The 16,841-nt window shown below is 33.9% G+C and overlaps 1 protein-coding gene across 3 annotated transcripts in view; it reads right to left on the minus strand.

Moving 5' to 3' along the window:
• LOC106870474 (putative carbonic anhydrase-like protein 1) overlaps positions 1–16,841 on the minus strand; it is a 497,991-nt gene that overhangs the window by 63,192 nt on the left and 417,958 nt on the right. For all 3 annotated transcript variants that reach the window (XM_014916580.2, XM_052965675.1, XM_052965676.1), the window contains exons 3-4: positions 12,345–12,481; positions 7,230–7,421 (exon numbers count right to left, since the gene is read on the minus strand). In XM_014916580.2, the coding sequence (XP_014772066.1) occupies positions 7,230–7,421; positions 12,345–12,481 (329 nt within the window). The remainder of the gene's footprint in view (positions 1–7,229; positions 7,422–12,344; positions 12,482–16,841) is intronic.

The raw sequence follows: 16,841 nt of genomic DNA on the forward strand, positions 1-16,841 counted from the left end.
ATATATATATATATATATATACATATATACATACATATATATATCTACATGTTTACAGACACACACATATATGTATATTTTGTATGTATATAGATATATGTGTGTATATATCTATATATACACGACCTATTCCCTACTTCTCCGCTCTCTGTCTCCTTATATACTAAGTCTTTACTCTCCTCCTTCCACCCTCCTCTCCGTCCCCTCACCCCCAATTGCTCTCCTCTTTCTGTTTCCATTTATTCTTCCTTCTGTCTCCATCCCTCTTCCTTTCACTTGCTTTTCTCTCTGTCTCATTCTACTTTCCCACACATTGACTTGCCCCTCACGTATTTATTTACTTCCCGTTCTCACTCACAACTTATCTCTTACCCTCTATTTGCTCTCCATTCCCCCTACTTCATACCCTCTCTGTCTCACCCTAACCGCCCTCTTTTTCTTCTCACATTCCCATCTTTTCTTCCTTGCCTCTGACAACACTATCTCTGTGCACCCACGAACAAATCACACATGCAGCCACACACCACGAAGTGAGAGGTAAATAGCGTGGCAAAGAAGCCCTGAAAAGCAACAGATTTACCAGATCTGTGGCAAAAATAGTCCGAAAAAAGAATGAATTTATCTGCTCCTATTGCACTCATCCGGCCAGACTTGGACAAGTTAAACACCAATTAAAACTGGTGACAAATAACAGTAGCGATCTTGAAGCCCTAGGTGGAAAGTTCCATAAGGAAGGCAACAGCAAAGCAACTATCTATGAAGATATTCATATTCTCAGAAATGGAAAAATTGAAAATGAAAAAGAAACAAAAGCTCCTATGAGACGCAGCCCTAACACCACTTTTCAAAGCAACGGAGAAGGAAAAGTAATCAGCCGAAATACTGATGTAACAGAGTTCAAAGTTAAAAAGAAAACAACAGATAGAAACAGCAAAAGAAACAAGAAAACGGTACGTGAAGCACGTACCATCTGTAAATTCTTTGTAAAAGGGGTCCATGTAGACGAACTACCGATTTGTGCATCAAGAACTTAGCAAAATGGAACCCATACCAGAGACTACTTTCCACTCGGCTAACTAACTCGGCCAACAAGCTTGGCCAGCAAGATAGAAGAAAATCACAGCCAGAGGGGTTCATCTCCTAAGACACGCATTCAGCAAAGAAGACCACCAAAAAGCTGCATACAGATGCACTACGAGCTGCTACAGTAGAGCAGCAAAATCTTTTCAGTGTTGTATAAAATATAGTGCTGCAGCTGGCATAGTTGTAAACAAAACTAAACCATGCACACTCATACAAGACCGCTAAAAATAATATACTCAGAATAGTCACCATTGCCGCCAAGCTATCACAAGTTCTATTGATGGATATCAGATGTCGCCTACGAAACAAGAACCAATGTAAAATTGCATACCTGAGGGATCTTTCTGCATGCAATCAAACAATATACATTGCACTGACGGAGACACATCTGTCTGCAGATATACCTGATACAGCGATGCACATACCAATGTATGATGTATTCCAAACTACAACTCGACTTCGGGGGTCGAGTGGGCATTCCGCCTCATTGTATCATCTTTTTCATAATTCATTCGTTTTCTTTCTTTCTTTGTTTCTTTATACATCTGTATTATAATTTTAGTTCCCCGATTGTGTTTGTCCCCTTCTTTGTTTAGCCCCTAGTGGGTAATAAAGAGATCATGATGTATTCCAAACAGACAGAAGAGAAAGAAGTCACGGTAGAGTTGCGGTGCACATCCGTGAAGATGTCACACCGAGTTTGTTATCTCCAAACTCTGTCTGTGACAAACTCATAAGGCAGGCGTAGTTGTCTGGTAAAAAGTTTGCTTCTCAACCACATGATTCCAGGTTCAGTCCCGCTGCGTTGCACTTGGGCAAGTGTCTTCTACTATAGCCTTGGGCCGACCAAAGCCGACAAAATGCTTAGCGGTATTTCGTCCGTGTTCACGTTCTGAGTTCAAATTTCGTTGAGGTCGACTTTGCCATTTATCCTGTCGAGGTCGATAAAATAAGTACCAGTTGACCACCGGGGGCGATGTAAACGACTTATCATCCCAGCCCCTCTTCCCAAACTGCTGGTCTTGTTCTAAACTTTGAAGCCAATATTTAAGCACAGGTATTGTTGTGTGGTAAGAAGTTTGCTTCCCAACCACGTAGCTCTGGGTTCAGTTACACTGCATGGCACAAAGAAGATGGACTCAGTGCAACAGAAAAGCTACTGAGAGAGGTTATAGGAACTGAAGCTCTGCTCCCAAGAGAAGAGGTCTGAGACATATGCAGTGACATACATATGAGAGATCCTGGAAGGTTTAGCTGTCAACTTTGGAATTGAAAGCTATATCAATTTCTGTCATGTACATTTAAAATAAGGACGCATTATTGTAACAGCTTGGGCTTCAATAGTCAAGAGACACAAGGGAAGAGCAGCTCCGCCCAACGCGCTACTTCGTCAGAGATAATGCAGAAAAGAAACCTGATCCCACTGAGAGACGGGCCCGAAGCATGACCTCAGTAAAAGATCAAATAAACCAGTAAAAGATAAAAGAGAATATATATATGTGTGTGCGCGTGCATTTGTTTGTTTGTGTGTGTGTGTGTGTGTGTGTGTGTGTGTGTGTGTGTGTGTGTGTGTGTGTGTGTGTGTGTATCTTCTTGGGCATTTAATTTTATGTTATTAGAGAAAACAACATCCATATGTGTATGAGCATTATATATGTAAATTTTACTTAGCGGGTTATGCATTATTGTATATTCTTCGGCAGTTTGGACATTTCATGCTTTATTCTTTTGTATCCAGTAAGTAGAATTTTGATATTGTAATTATTCAATACATAAAAAGAAACCTAAAGAAAAACGAAAATTGTTTGATTTTGCAGCGTCGACTATCATTCCATCTCATACTATGATTCTTTTGAAATCCTTTAAAAGAAAAACCGTTACACTCTAAATGATAAACGATTAGGAGTAAATGAAGTTCCTTATATTTTGAAATATTCGCATAAAAGTCTAGAAATTACTCAAAGTACTTACTTTCAATGTAAAATACTAATTATCAGGAAAGGGAATAGGTTTGCTATCACTTTCCGTCTATTTATCACTATACAAGTTTGAAAACCTCATTTTTAAGTTGAAGAGGACCATTATAGACAATATCATCTTTAATTTTTAATTTGTATGAAATTTTCAGAGATTATCAGACTCCCTCCATCTCTGATTTGGGAAAACAAATTCTGTCAACAGCAACCTTTGGAATCAATGCATGTACGGCCATTGTCTTTCGTGTTTTAGCATCTATCCACTTCATGCCTTGTATTTGAGGATTTCATCACTATACCGCATAATTAATACAGCGCATGTGGTTAATGCTATAATCTTGTTTTTATCTAATTGAATTTTAAAAACCAACCAAACATTATTGTAAAAGATTTTTAAATGCTTTTCTTTTCATTTGATTTTACTTGATTTTATGTGTTTCCAATGTGCCTAAATGCTTGTATCCACTGTCCTCTATGTCCTTTATCACCTGCCTATCCGTTAACACGATCCATTAGATAACAAAACAGTTTTCTCTCTATAAAATCAACCCACACTCCATGTTTTCGATATCCATCTTGATATCTTTGCTGAATATTTGAACAGTATTCACATGTGCATGTTTAGATCATCCACGAAAAGTAAATAGCATATGTTTGACTTGTCTTTTCCTAAGTCATCTCCAACAACCATTTTTTGTAATATCATCGTTAAAAGAAGCATATTCAGAACGAACGATGGTGGTGATAAACTGATTTCTTCGTAGATTGTTCTCTTTCTTTCAACCTCTCCCAGTAACTCTGCTGATGTAAATTCATGTTTCCAATTTTTTCATGCTATTTCCAATAAAGTTCGTGCTACTGTATGTCAATGAAAACAACTGCATGCATTTTATCATCCATAAGTGGGGAATAATATCATACGTATATTTTGGAATTTATATAGGCCATTATCAAGTTCGTATACCTTCTCTTACAGTCATGCAATATTCTACCTTTTATGCGCCTTTATTTAGTCTCCGTTCTCTTCCCAATACAATCGTTTTTGTTCGCATGACAATAGACTTTACGTTTCAAGAAATGAACATATTTTTATATGCAATAATTCCAGCCAAACGTTATCACCTGAAAATAAGATATGAAATTGAACAAAAATAGTATCAAAACATTTTTCATGTTATCCATGCAGGTAACTCATTGCTTATATTCTCATTCAATTTCACGGACATTATCTCATATAATTTGAATTTCCGTAACAAAAATTCTTGAATGCCATCAGTTTTGGGATTTCTCATGGGTAAACTTGATTAAACCGCTTTTTTGCCATCACCTTAACAACTTGTGGGTGCATATTCATTCAATAACAATATCATTTGAAAGTTATAAATTACAGTTGCAAAATCCTTGGTTTTTATGCTGTAACGTTTTAAACCAACATACTCCACTTGGGATTTTAGCTGATCTCTTGCTTGTTCTTTAAATAAGTTCACATTAGATATTCTAGAGTTCCTCATTTCTACTTTGGTTCTCACTTCCCAGTGAAGGCTCATGGCTTAGTGGTTAGGGTTTTCGACTCACGATCATTAGGTTATGAGTTCGATTCCTTATAAATAACATAGGCGAAGAGTTCACCATACCTACCAAGTTTTTAGGAATGTTTCCTCACATCTCATTTCTTGCGAGAGTAAACCGCCTTGGTCGTAGCTTCATCCCCGTTCCTATCCAACTAGAAATCTGGCTCGAGCCAAACCCAGGCATATTAATGAGATAATCAATCAGGCTTCCTCGACAAAGGCCGATATGACATTGCCTTTTTGAATGCCGAATTATTAACCCACCTAATTGTCCTGGTCATTGCATTATCTGTTACTACTTCATATTTTTTTTGTACGATGGCCATCACATTAGTGTCAAACACCATGACGTTCATAGCTTCTGCATACAGTGACATAGCGTTTCCGAGTTTCACTTCGAGAGGTAAGTTCCTCAAGATATCTATCTTCTGCCGCAATGACTCAAGGACCAAAACATGCAGGAAGTATCTTTAGTGAACCAAATGTGATTCGAAACGGTTCAGCTGGGTGACTAGCGTGTCCAAGAAGCAGATGCTGCTCTACTTAAATCGAAATGGTTATGCTTCTGAAAACAGGAATGAATCCGGCTGCGCCAAAGGAAACGTGTTTGGAAAATGCGGTCGTTCTTGTCTAATATTTTCGATTTATCTCGCTGTATTGAAGTCAGATTTATTACCATTCGTTTTACGATGTTGCGCATGAAAAGGAGATTGTCTTAGGAATTGCGCAGATTAGGGCTTTTCTGAACACGTTCTTAACGGCTTGCATGATTACCTTGGCTAAAATCTTAAACTCTGACGTAAGCAGAATGTTGGACTGGAAAATGATAATGATGTCTCTCCATGCATGTTATTCTTCAGGAACCTGGTTTATAAAGTTGGGAATATTTTCAATCTTTTGTCATTTGCCTGAGGGTCGAACGGGAGTAGCATTAATCCATGAAAACTCACAGGGTAAGCCATCCAGACCAAGTGATTTGTCTCTCACACAATCAATCAATGTTGACCGTACATCTGTTGATATGAAAGTTTTGCAACATTCAATTTTTTTCTGCTGGAAGCTGCGATAGTTTGTCATGGTAAGCACTAAACCAATGGTATCCGGTCCAAAACCTCCTGCACACAGTAATGTAAAGTGTTGCTGGAAAATTGCGCATATACTGAGATTTGCCTGAGGGTCGAACGGGAGTAGCATTAATCCACGAAAACTCACAGGGCAAGCCGCCCAGACCAAGTGATTCGCCTCTCACACGATCAATTAATGTTGACCATATATCTGTTTATATGCGATAGTTTGTCATGGTAAAGACTAAACCAATGGTATCCATTCCAAAACTCCCTGCGTACAATAATGTAAAGTGTTGCTGGAAAACTGCTCATATACTGAGATTGAACGGCACTTTCACGTTGTTGTCCGACAAAAACTGTGTGCCGATACCATGTCGAATTTTTGCTAGTCGGTACCATCGAATTGCTTTTGTCTCCTGGTGCGTATATATCGATATATTCACCAAATTTTTCTAAACTGAAAACAATCATGATCATTGCACATATAGGTCTTGTAAATAATAAAAATGCAAATTCATAACCTCGGGACTTATACATGTTAGACAACATACAGAACACGAAACGAAGCTCTGTCTATGTAAAACACACTAATGTGGAGTGAAAGCAAACTTTTGAGTTATCTGTTATTTTATGGAGAATTAATATATTGTGTAAATCTTTAAAGAGAAAATGAAATTAGTAGCGATTAGTTAATTCTAATTTTGTATTTTATCAACATTAAAATATCTTTGTTGTCGCCATGAATTCTAGCTTTAAGTCAATTAATGAAGACGTACAATAAATGCTGTGTTCATTACTGAATGGAGAATATTGTTGAGAACTTTTATAAACTCCTAAAATTTATGTTAGATGAGATCGTTTATAAAATATAATTGACGGAATGCATATTAGGGAAACTACAAAATTTGAGATAAGCTTATTATCCGCTAGGAATTTTGCTATTAGAAGAAATAGCAACACTAGCAACAACAGAAATAATATCGATGCTGCTACTGATAACATTGCTTGTTATGAGAATCGAAGTTGTATTGCTAACAAGTAAAGAGATAACATTTTCAATACAAAAGGAAGAGCATTTATTACTTTTTTCCACACCGCTTAATTATTTCTAGTTAGATTCATTAAATACTCTTTATATTAAATATTTTAACACTAACATAACAAATATTCAAGTTGACTAATACAGATGTAAACATAATATTTTCGATCTATAGGAAAAGGGAATTTTGTAAAACTAATGCCTTCGGAAGTTGATCGACGAGACATGTGAAATAGAACGCCTCTTTCCAAATGAGAATCGAAGTTGTATTGCTGTTACCACGAGCACGCGCAACATTGCTATAAAACCCAGATAGCAAATTACTACTACTACTACTACTACTACTACTACTACTACTACTACTACTACTACTACTACTACTACTACTACTACTACATAAATGATAGAAAGATGCCATTTTATTATAAACTGTTATGCAAAAAAGTTTTGTGACTATTGATCTGATTACAGACAAATGAATAATATTTATTACTTCGGCAGCAAATGATTGTCCTCCGATGGTATGCTCCGAGCCAGCATTATCGACCGTTCCAAAGTGTATTTTCAACTGGTATATCCGAAAACGATAGGAAAATGGACCTGTCAGAATAGTGATATAATTGGACGGATCTTCGCGGATAGCCATTGTTACATCACGGCCAGTATTCATTAGCATAGCATCTATCTGTCAAAATATAGAATGAAAGAATAAAAGAAAAAAAAAAGAATCAGAATATTATATAGTCTAGTTTGTCATAACGTGATCCAAGGAAAGATTTATAACAAAAGAAATGAAAAAGATGTGATGAAGCTTTAATGTCGAAAAATGAATCTGCAATTTCGTGATCGTGCAAATGATAATGTCTCAGTAGAAATATTAGTTAAGAATCATTGTAATTTTTGTGAAATGCTATCGCTTACTTATTCACACAAACTCTCATGTATAGATTTTCTCTGAAAAAGAAAAGAATCCGAGCAAGTGAAGAATGCACGAAACTTCACAGAATATATACATTTTTGCATTGAGCGTGAGGATATAAGATAGCAGAGAACTATAATTATGTTTAATTATACTTTTCTCTCTCTTCGACGATCAGCTTTACATTAGCAGATCTGTATTTTGTCATGCTCACACTGTTTATGGTCATTGGCTCTCTCTTAAATCGTGAAACTATTCCTGACTGAAATAAAAGCTCTGCTGTCTTAGATCTGTATTTTTCAATCAATAAATCTGTTTAATTGAACAGTAGATTTGATATGCAATCTAAATAAGTATTGTTTGTTTTTCATGCTGCAATGAATGTACTGAAGCTATCTAAAATATCGAGAAATGGATTTAATTTTTAACTCTGAAATCTCCGATTAATTTAAGCGGTGAATTTATTATAGTGATCAAAGATTCAAGTAGTGATGTTATCTATGTCCAATATCAAAGAAAATTGTATATGTATAAAAGAAATAATGTATTGCTTCTGTTTTCAGACAATAATTACTTAAAATTTCGAAGATTAAGTTAGGATTATTAGAATAAGACAGTTTTATATCTTATAAAGCCAGAAGTAGGTTCAGATACCCAGGACATATATTTTGGATAACTCACATATTCGTTTACATTAGGATTTACGGAGCAATGTTCGATAGCTTATAAGATAAAAAAGTTCCCGCTGTGATCATCACATTTTTTCTATTTAGCTACACTGTATTTATGATTATATTATCCAACTCAATCGATTTTCGGTGGGTAAGGTGTTATTTGATCACAATTTTAACTGTTATTTTTAACTACCTAGTCTACCGAGAGGAGATTCCTTTCTTAGTTTATAAAACAATTGTCGAGATAAGTAGAACAAGTTGAAGTAATAAATACACACGAAAAGATATCAACGCCACATTATCTCATTCCCATAATTTATTTCATATCGAGATCTGTTTATTCAAAATAAAATATTTCATATCAGGATATGTGTATTTATCAAGGACAAACAAATAAAATGTTTTACGTTAATGTTTTTTCAAGAACGTTTGCTGTAGTAACTAAATCCGTTGTTAGTAAAAATACTTTAGTCCTGAACAATTGCTGACTCTGAATACTTTACAAATATACTCCACATAAGGATATTGCATCTTTATAGGAGCGAGCATCTGAAATACACAGGCTTAACAAATCGAGCCTATAATGGAAGATGCTATGTGTTCACTCATCATCATACAAATAGCAAATTTCTCTGAAATCACTCTTAAGCGTGTTAAAAAAGGACATTTTAGAAAACATAGCCTTGAAAAAAAAATGGGATAATCTGTTGGTTCAGAATTAATCAAGAGCTACGCAGCAACGGTACTTACTAGTTAAGCCACCTATCTTTGAAGCTATTTACTTGCTACCGAGTTGTGTGCGTCTTCTCTTTGGTTTATCATAATTAAAACAATGCATTTTCCGTTGAATTTGCACCCTCTCACATCAACCACTCTATTTGCCATAGATATTCAACTGCACTTTTTCGATTCCTACAACCATTACTAAATTCCAAAGCAATCAAGACTTTTACCTGAATGATCTTCCTCTGAACATTCATACCAATGAAAACTATGTTCAATAGTCACAATGAACATACTTGAGTTACCTTAAGAATTTTATCGTAGCTTGGAAAGTGATTTGTTTAATCAACTTAAGAAAGTGTCCTTACAGAATCACAAATCATAGATTTGTTTCTGTCAATCAAGTGCTAAGGGTAGTTTTTTTTTGTAAATATAGAGGTGATACAGTAATCTATCTTGCTTAGCTGATAAAATAGTTAACAGAAGTCTAACATTTCTCTTTCAAAGAAGCTTAGACGCTAAGTAATTACACAAATGTAATTTATTTTACTTGTTACCAGATATCTAAAAAAAAAAGACGAAAATATAATTATTAACTGTTGAAATAAATATATAAAATATACTGGCACACACTCTGGAAGATGAAGACTTTTAATAAGTACTCTCATTACATATTGTTGAAGAAAATATATAAAAGCCTTGCTAACATAGAAAGAAGCTGCTGTGGTTTTGGTATTTTATATAATGTAGACTTCAATATGATTGTGTATGAAAAATGAGTAATGAAAAAAGGTCGAATCTACATAGATCACTAAGTCTTCTTTGAATTACCTTTTAGTACTTTATTCAATAGTAAGTTAGACGAATCGATACAAATATAGTTTTAAAATGTATATATCCTATCTAAACATAGAGTTTCTTGAAAGGTCATGTCTTCAGGGAAACATAAATACTTTTAATAGGTACGACTGGGTAATTCAGTTTGGCAAGCAACTTAAACATTATAATTGTTATACTTTCACACAGTTTATCAAAAATGCTTTCATTCAGTAGTTTTCTTTTCAATGTTCAATAGAATCTAGCATCCAAGAAAGATTGATGCAAAGCTATAAGAATATCATGTGTAATTACGGATATTCATATGAATAACAACAATTTGGAGAATAAAGTGATGGTTAAGGAAAAAATTCAACAACTAAAGAATAGACTAATATAATGACGTAGTCAGGATAGTTTGATAAGATGATTATTATCAAAAAAGAGTAGATGGGCTATAATCATTTCTTGGTCTAATTATAGTTGGCGAATCATCACATCAGAAAATCACCATGTCAAAAATCAACAAATATTTATAGCTACCCAAAATAAACAACCGATAAGGGACTATGACATAAAAACACACAGTTCTCTCTATAATTTGGCATCGATTTCATCACAGTAGAAGAAAATATTGATTGATTCGAAATTGAAAATGTAAATTTAACTAGTTCAGTCGGTTTTCCTATAATTGTTACCCCAGAAATAGTCTTTAAATATTGACACGAAAGCTACAATCAATAAATGAAATCTCAAATATGCTGTGTGCAATATATGTTCTACTTTATATGAATTCTGGAAGGGTAATCGTTTGAAAAGATTATGAAATTGATTTCTTCTCTGTTCGACGTATCTCTGATAATTTTCTCTTAATATATATTAGGAGATAATTGTATGAAAGGTTTGACTCATCTCTGCTGAATCATTTCAGAAACTTGTGCAGAAAATAAAATTTCCGTAACTTATTCTTAACATCAAATAAATAAGTGGTTAGGAGAAAACCAATTCCCATTAGATACCGAAATATAAACTTTCTAAATCTAGTGTAGTATTCATAGCTCGCATATAATCATCCAGATAGATTATTAAACCTAAAATATAAGCCATATCTTAAAAACAGTGTACCCGGAGAAGGAGGAAAATAGAATCCTAGTAAAGTACAAAACCATAAAGTATTACGATAAAAAAATAGTGTTGATGCTCATACTTTTTATCAAAGGCATTTGTGAGACATAACTGAAGTGGTTACAACTGGGATTAGAAACTTGATTGCTAAGAGGTTACTATTTTATGGAAAGTAGAAAAGTGTTCTCCACTTTCTAATAATTATTTGTTGGTATATAGCTTAATGGGAAGATGAAAGTGGGAAATTTTCATCCTTAATGTATCCGCTAATATTAACTCACGAAATATAAATGATCCAAAGAAAATCAAAACTGAGTCGCTGTTTCTATTCGTTGTGATTTTGCCGTCTTACAATGTGCCGACTTAAAGGCTAGTAAATATAAGGCTTTGAGCAGATTTTCATTCATGAGGTTTTCTGTAGCGTCGACTTAATGTGAAAGTAGCTTATTTTGAATATAAATAATCTTGATTAACAACGTCTAGGTAACAACATTTGATGAGGTTGATCTTTCACTTGGTGCCCTAAATGCCAGCGCTGTATAATTAAAATTTTTCTATATGAATATTTATACAATGTTGTAATTATTTGAATGGAAATGAGTAACGTATTGATACAGATTGAACATATCAGATTAATTGTTGGGTCTCAGCGTAACTTTCAATTTGGTAACTCATTTAAGTTAATTCACTGTCTTTCAAGTGCGGCTGAATGACATAGGTATTACACAACAGCCATTCATGGAAGCAAGTAAACACGAATGCACACTCACGTTCTTCCTCTGTATCTGTTATACGTACACCTATATAAACATACACATTTACGCACACATATTGATTTAGACTTATTAGAACTATTCAAATATTTAGTAATGAGAATGGCATATTGCTGAAACTTACTCTTCTGTGTTTAATGGTGTATTGACATCATGTCAAAGACAGACATTAACCAAATGAATTCTCGGAAATTATCAAAGAATTAGCAGACCGGAATATTAAATACGGTAACATTATGAATAGAAATAAGTTATTAAAATCAACTTAATTGTGTATTTAATAATGTTGTATTTTATTGAGATAATCTATTAGGCACTATATTTCAAATGAGTTTTATCAATGTAATGTAAAATTTGGAAATATAAATGGACTTTTGTCAACGCGAAACTTCTTCCCTTCTAAATCCAATGCGGGTCATTTTCCTTTATAAGTCCACAAAACTCCACTTTAAATAATTTATTCAGTGGAAGTAAATTAACTGGTGGTGTTTCATTTACAAATTTCAAGAGATGTCATAAACAAAGTACATCAAAATTCGATGAGTTTTAACTTTGAGATATAGAAAACATGAACTTACTCGCTTCTTTTCCATTTTAAATGGCCTTAAGTTCGGATCATATACTAATGATCTAGGATCAATATCAACTGGTGACTGTTGCTTGCCTTTTTCACATAACGTCCAATCAGGGTTGATTTTCCCCCAGTACTCTGGACCTGTACAAATAAGAATATTATATTGATAATCATTTATTATTGTTATTTTTGTTATTATTATTATTATTATTATTATTATTATTATTATTATTATTATTATTATTATTATTATTATTATTATTATTATCATTATTATTATTATTATTATTATCATTATTATTATCATTATTATTATTGAATGAGAAAGCAGTGCATGCTATCCAAGTGACACTGGGGTAAAATATACGAAGCCCAGTATACCCATCATGACTAGCCGTCCAATAAGGGTACACCAGGTACATGCATCGCAGCCATATGTGTGCGACATGGTGATCTTATATCAAGATAAACAGCACATGAACTGGCAGGTGGGAGTCCAGTTAGAATTTTCTTCGGGTTGAGTAGCCCATCCCGCTCAAAAGGTCCCTGAATAAAGGTTGTTTAAGGATGTTGAATGAAATACTCATGTTTCAAACCCCAAAGAATTCTTCTCAACACATGACTATGATGCCCCCCCCACACACACACTATTTCTGCTCGTGATCAGAGATGCACATATCGTCAGCCACCAACTGATTAAGGCCAAACAACTGACTAGTAAATCTGAGGTATTGAGCAGAATATTGACTGTAGCCCATCTTTTATATCAATACAAAACAATGTACGCTTTCGATCAGTTAAGATCAGAAGCCATGAGAGTCATTTCCTGGTACTACATCAGGGCATTTATTATTATTATCATTATTATTATTATTATTATTATTATTATTATTATTATTATTATTATTATTATTATTATTATTATTATTTTATGTTTGACTTTTGTTTTGCATTTGTACAAGTTGGATCCAAGTCTCACCCAGAGACCTCAAGAGACAACAAGTTAGAAGTTCATGTAAGTGTTATGCCTAGGGTACCGTATATTTGGATTTGTACAGTTTTGTTCAAGTGAATGGTTAAGAAACCATAAGAAAATTATGTGTTTGCTTTAAAATTTGAGATCACATAGACAATATTTTACGTAGGATATGGGCAGTTCCCATGAGCACTTTCTTTTGAACTTCAGCCATTTTGGGGTTTCCTGGAATCTGATCTAGGTAGTAATCAGCCCGTTTCGCTGTCATTCCCAGGGCACCTATGACAATAGGTATTGTTTTCGTCTTCAGATTCCACATTTTGTTAATTTCTATTTCAAGATCTTTATATTTGCTCAGTTTTTGGTAGGTCTTGACAGATACGTTTATATCGATTGGGACAGTCATATTATTATTATTATTATTATTATTATTATTATTATTATTATTATTATTATTATTATTATTGCGTGTTTTTACGGCACTATCGAGTTGAACTTTCTGCGACTTACTTTCTATAATATTGAAAGTATTCTTCTAGGTTTCACGTCTTCTATTGTATTGAAAGTCCCCTATATAATGTGTGCAGTTGTCTGTTTGATGTGGAAATGTATTAGTCCTCGGTTTTTGTTTGCATATTTTAAAAACATTTCCGCCAATTATTATAGGGAATTATTTTTGTCTTCAATTAACACACCCTTCATCGCAATTTCCAAATCTATATAATTGTATAGCTTATTATTATGTATTACCCATTGCTTCAGAAATAAATCGAGTGTAATTTCTTTAATAAGATTTTGGTTCTTTACGGAAAGACATGCAAACACGTTTACTTTTGATAAAGAGGTTCAAAGTGAACAAATACCATGTGACAATGGCCCTAACAATATTTAAGGGCTCTAGCATTACTACCTTTCGTTATTATCATTGTGAAAATATTCTACAAAGATAGCTATATTAGAAATAATACATTTCTAAATCTCCCAGAGAGATTTATACAGTAGTGATACGATGAAGTAGTTGTATGCTGTCAAGTTAATGTTGACTTAATGTCAACTTAATCTTGTTAGCTGAGTGGAGGTGCTTGTCTCCCCCTTGTAAACATAAGGACGCAGGAAATATGTCAAGGCCGACAGGAAGCGGTGCAGCTTCCTAGGTCTAACCAACAGTAGTATTATTCCCATCAGGGGACTGTCACATTAAGTTGACAGCATACAACTACTTCATCGTATCACTTATGCATAAATCTCTCTGAGAGATTTGGAAATGTATTATTTCTAAATTTGAAATCAGTAAATGTATTTCACTAGAATTATTGTATGTTTACAAGAGCTTGACAGGCATCTTCGACTAGCAGGTCATGCCACTCCAGACTAATGACGAGCAAAGACTCAGAAACATGTCTCTGGATGCCGGCTTAGCTGGGTGGAGGTGCTTGTCTCCCTCTTGTAAATATAAGGACACAGGAAATGTGTCAAAGCTGACAGGAAGCGGTGCAGCTTCCTAGTTCTAACCAACAGTAGTATTATTCCCTTCAGGGGACTGTCACATTAAGTTGTCATCATACAACTACTTCATAGTTATATTACTTTGAAAATAATTAATCAGTGATAATTCTAACACACAATAGTTTATAACAACACGAGCATTCTACAGTTGTTCTATTTTGATAAGAACATTCATGATTTGATTTTAGGATATTATTTGGAATTCAAAATAACCTGTAACAAAACCTTAAACCCTATTTTCTGTTACAAGCTTCTTGAAACATTTACTTCACATCATGCTCAAAGCAATCTTTAGTTCGTGCTTGACTCTCTCCTTCACAGCATAAGTAAAAGGTGAAGTTACCTTCTCGAATCATACTGACCCATGAGGGCCGTTTTTCCGGTTTCATGGTGTATATATTCCCCACCTGGACGGGACGGCGGTCCCTCGTAGGATTACTGATTTTTGTCAGCTGAGTAACGTGAAATGAAGTGTTTGCTCAAGAACACAACGTATCTCCCGGTTCAGGAATCAAAACCACAACCTTACGATCATGGGTCCAATACCCTAACCTCTAAGCCATGCGCCTCCACTCCTTCACACGCATCATGCTTAATAAGCTGATTCAAAATAAATTTGAACATGTAATATGCGGCTTGAGAAATACACCAAGACATTTATTTCATAAAATAAGATTATAATATTATTATAAGTACATTTTATTTTTAGTGATGGTTATAGTTATTGCAAACTGAGAAATATAGTAAAACAATCAAATCAACTAACAATATTTTTAAACACTTAAAATATATTTCGTTACAATGGTCAAACTAAGAAACATTCTTTTCCACTTTGTTTCATTATCCTGTAGATTTATTTCCTTTCCATGTGTTTTTAGTATTGTTGTATCGCTACTAGGAACGCCTTCAGTGAGCCGGTCTATAATGAAAAGCTTTTTCTAGTCGTGCATATCCAGTGTTTTATTCAGACATTAGTAATTGTAACTCTTTAACTATCTTAATAAAATAGTGTATGGTTTGATGAAGATTTGGTTCCTATTTCTATCAGACCAAAGGGCTACTTAAATTTTCTCCCATTTTCTAGTCTATGTCTTAGTTCAACTATCATTTATTTTTGTTATGTTATTTTAAATTAGATGAAATTTTACGAAATATTTAAAGTTTCAATGTATGCATGTATGTATGCATGTATGTATGCAAGTATGTGTAAATATGTACATACCTGAAATTTATATATGACTTCTTAATATAAATATTGTTATTGTGTGAAAATATTTACTACTCTATAAAAGTGTTAAAAGATAATATAATTAGTAATAAATCAAATTAATTTAAATATTTAATGTCATGTCGAAAGGATTAGAGTGTGAAATCGAGCGAAGCCTTAGTAGAACTTTAGGTAATTTATGTATTTTAGCATATACATATAATAACAAAATTGATAGGAAAATTCTCTAATAATATTAAATAAACTGCAAAACTATCTTCTCAAATTATGCTTCACAACCAAAGTGTCGTATGCTCTTCAACTAACTGTAGCTTTAAATAATTATATGCATACCAGTAAATAACTGAAAAGATTTCCTTGAAATACAGTGCGAAAATAAAGTCTCTGTGCAAAGGTTTTGTGAAGATAGGTGAGTACAATGTGACTAATTTCCTCAAAGAAAATACTACTGTATGTTTTCACTTAACACTGTGACAACTTCTAATGCTTGTAATCATGCTGGAGATTTACTGGCGATAGCAATGATTATTTTTTGTTCTCAGCTCGACAAGCAGACGCCAAACTTTAAAAGAAAATTACTGTATTTACTATATAGTATTTACTAGTAGTAGCATCTTCCGAATAAAATTGTCAAAGATACATACCTACCTACATACACACGCGCGCGCGCACACACACATATACACACGCACATAAACACATACATATACACACATACACACATATACACATAAACACATACATTTATAAACGGTTTACATGTATATATATATATATATATATATATATAT

Source organism: Octopus bimaculoides, chromosome 2 (assembly GCF_001194135.2).
Source record: "Octopus bimaculoides isolate UCB-OBI-ISO-001 chromosome 2, ASM119413v2, whole genome shotgun sequence".
Taxonomy (NCBI): Eukaryota; Metazoa; Mollusca; class Cephalopoda; order Octopoda; family Octopodidae; genus Octopus; species Octopus bimaculoides.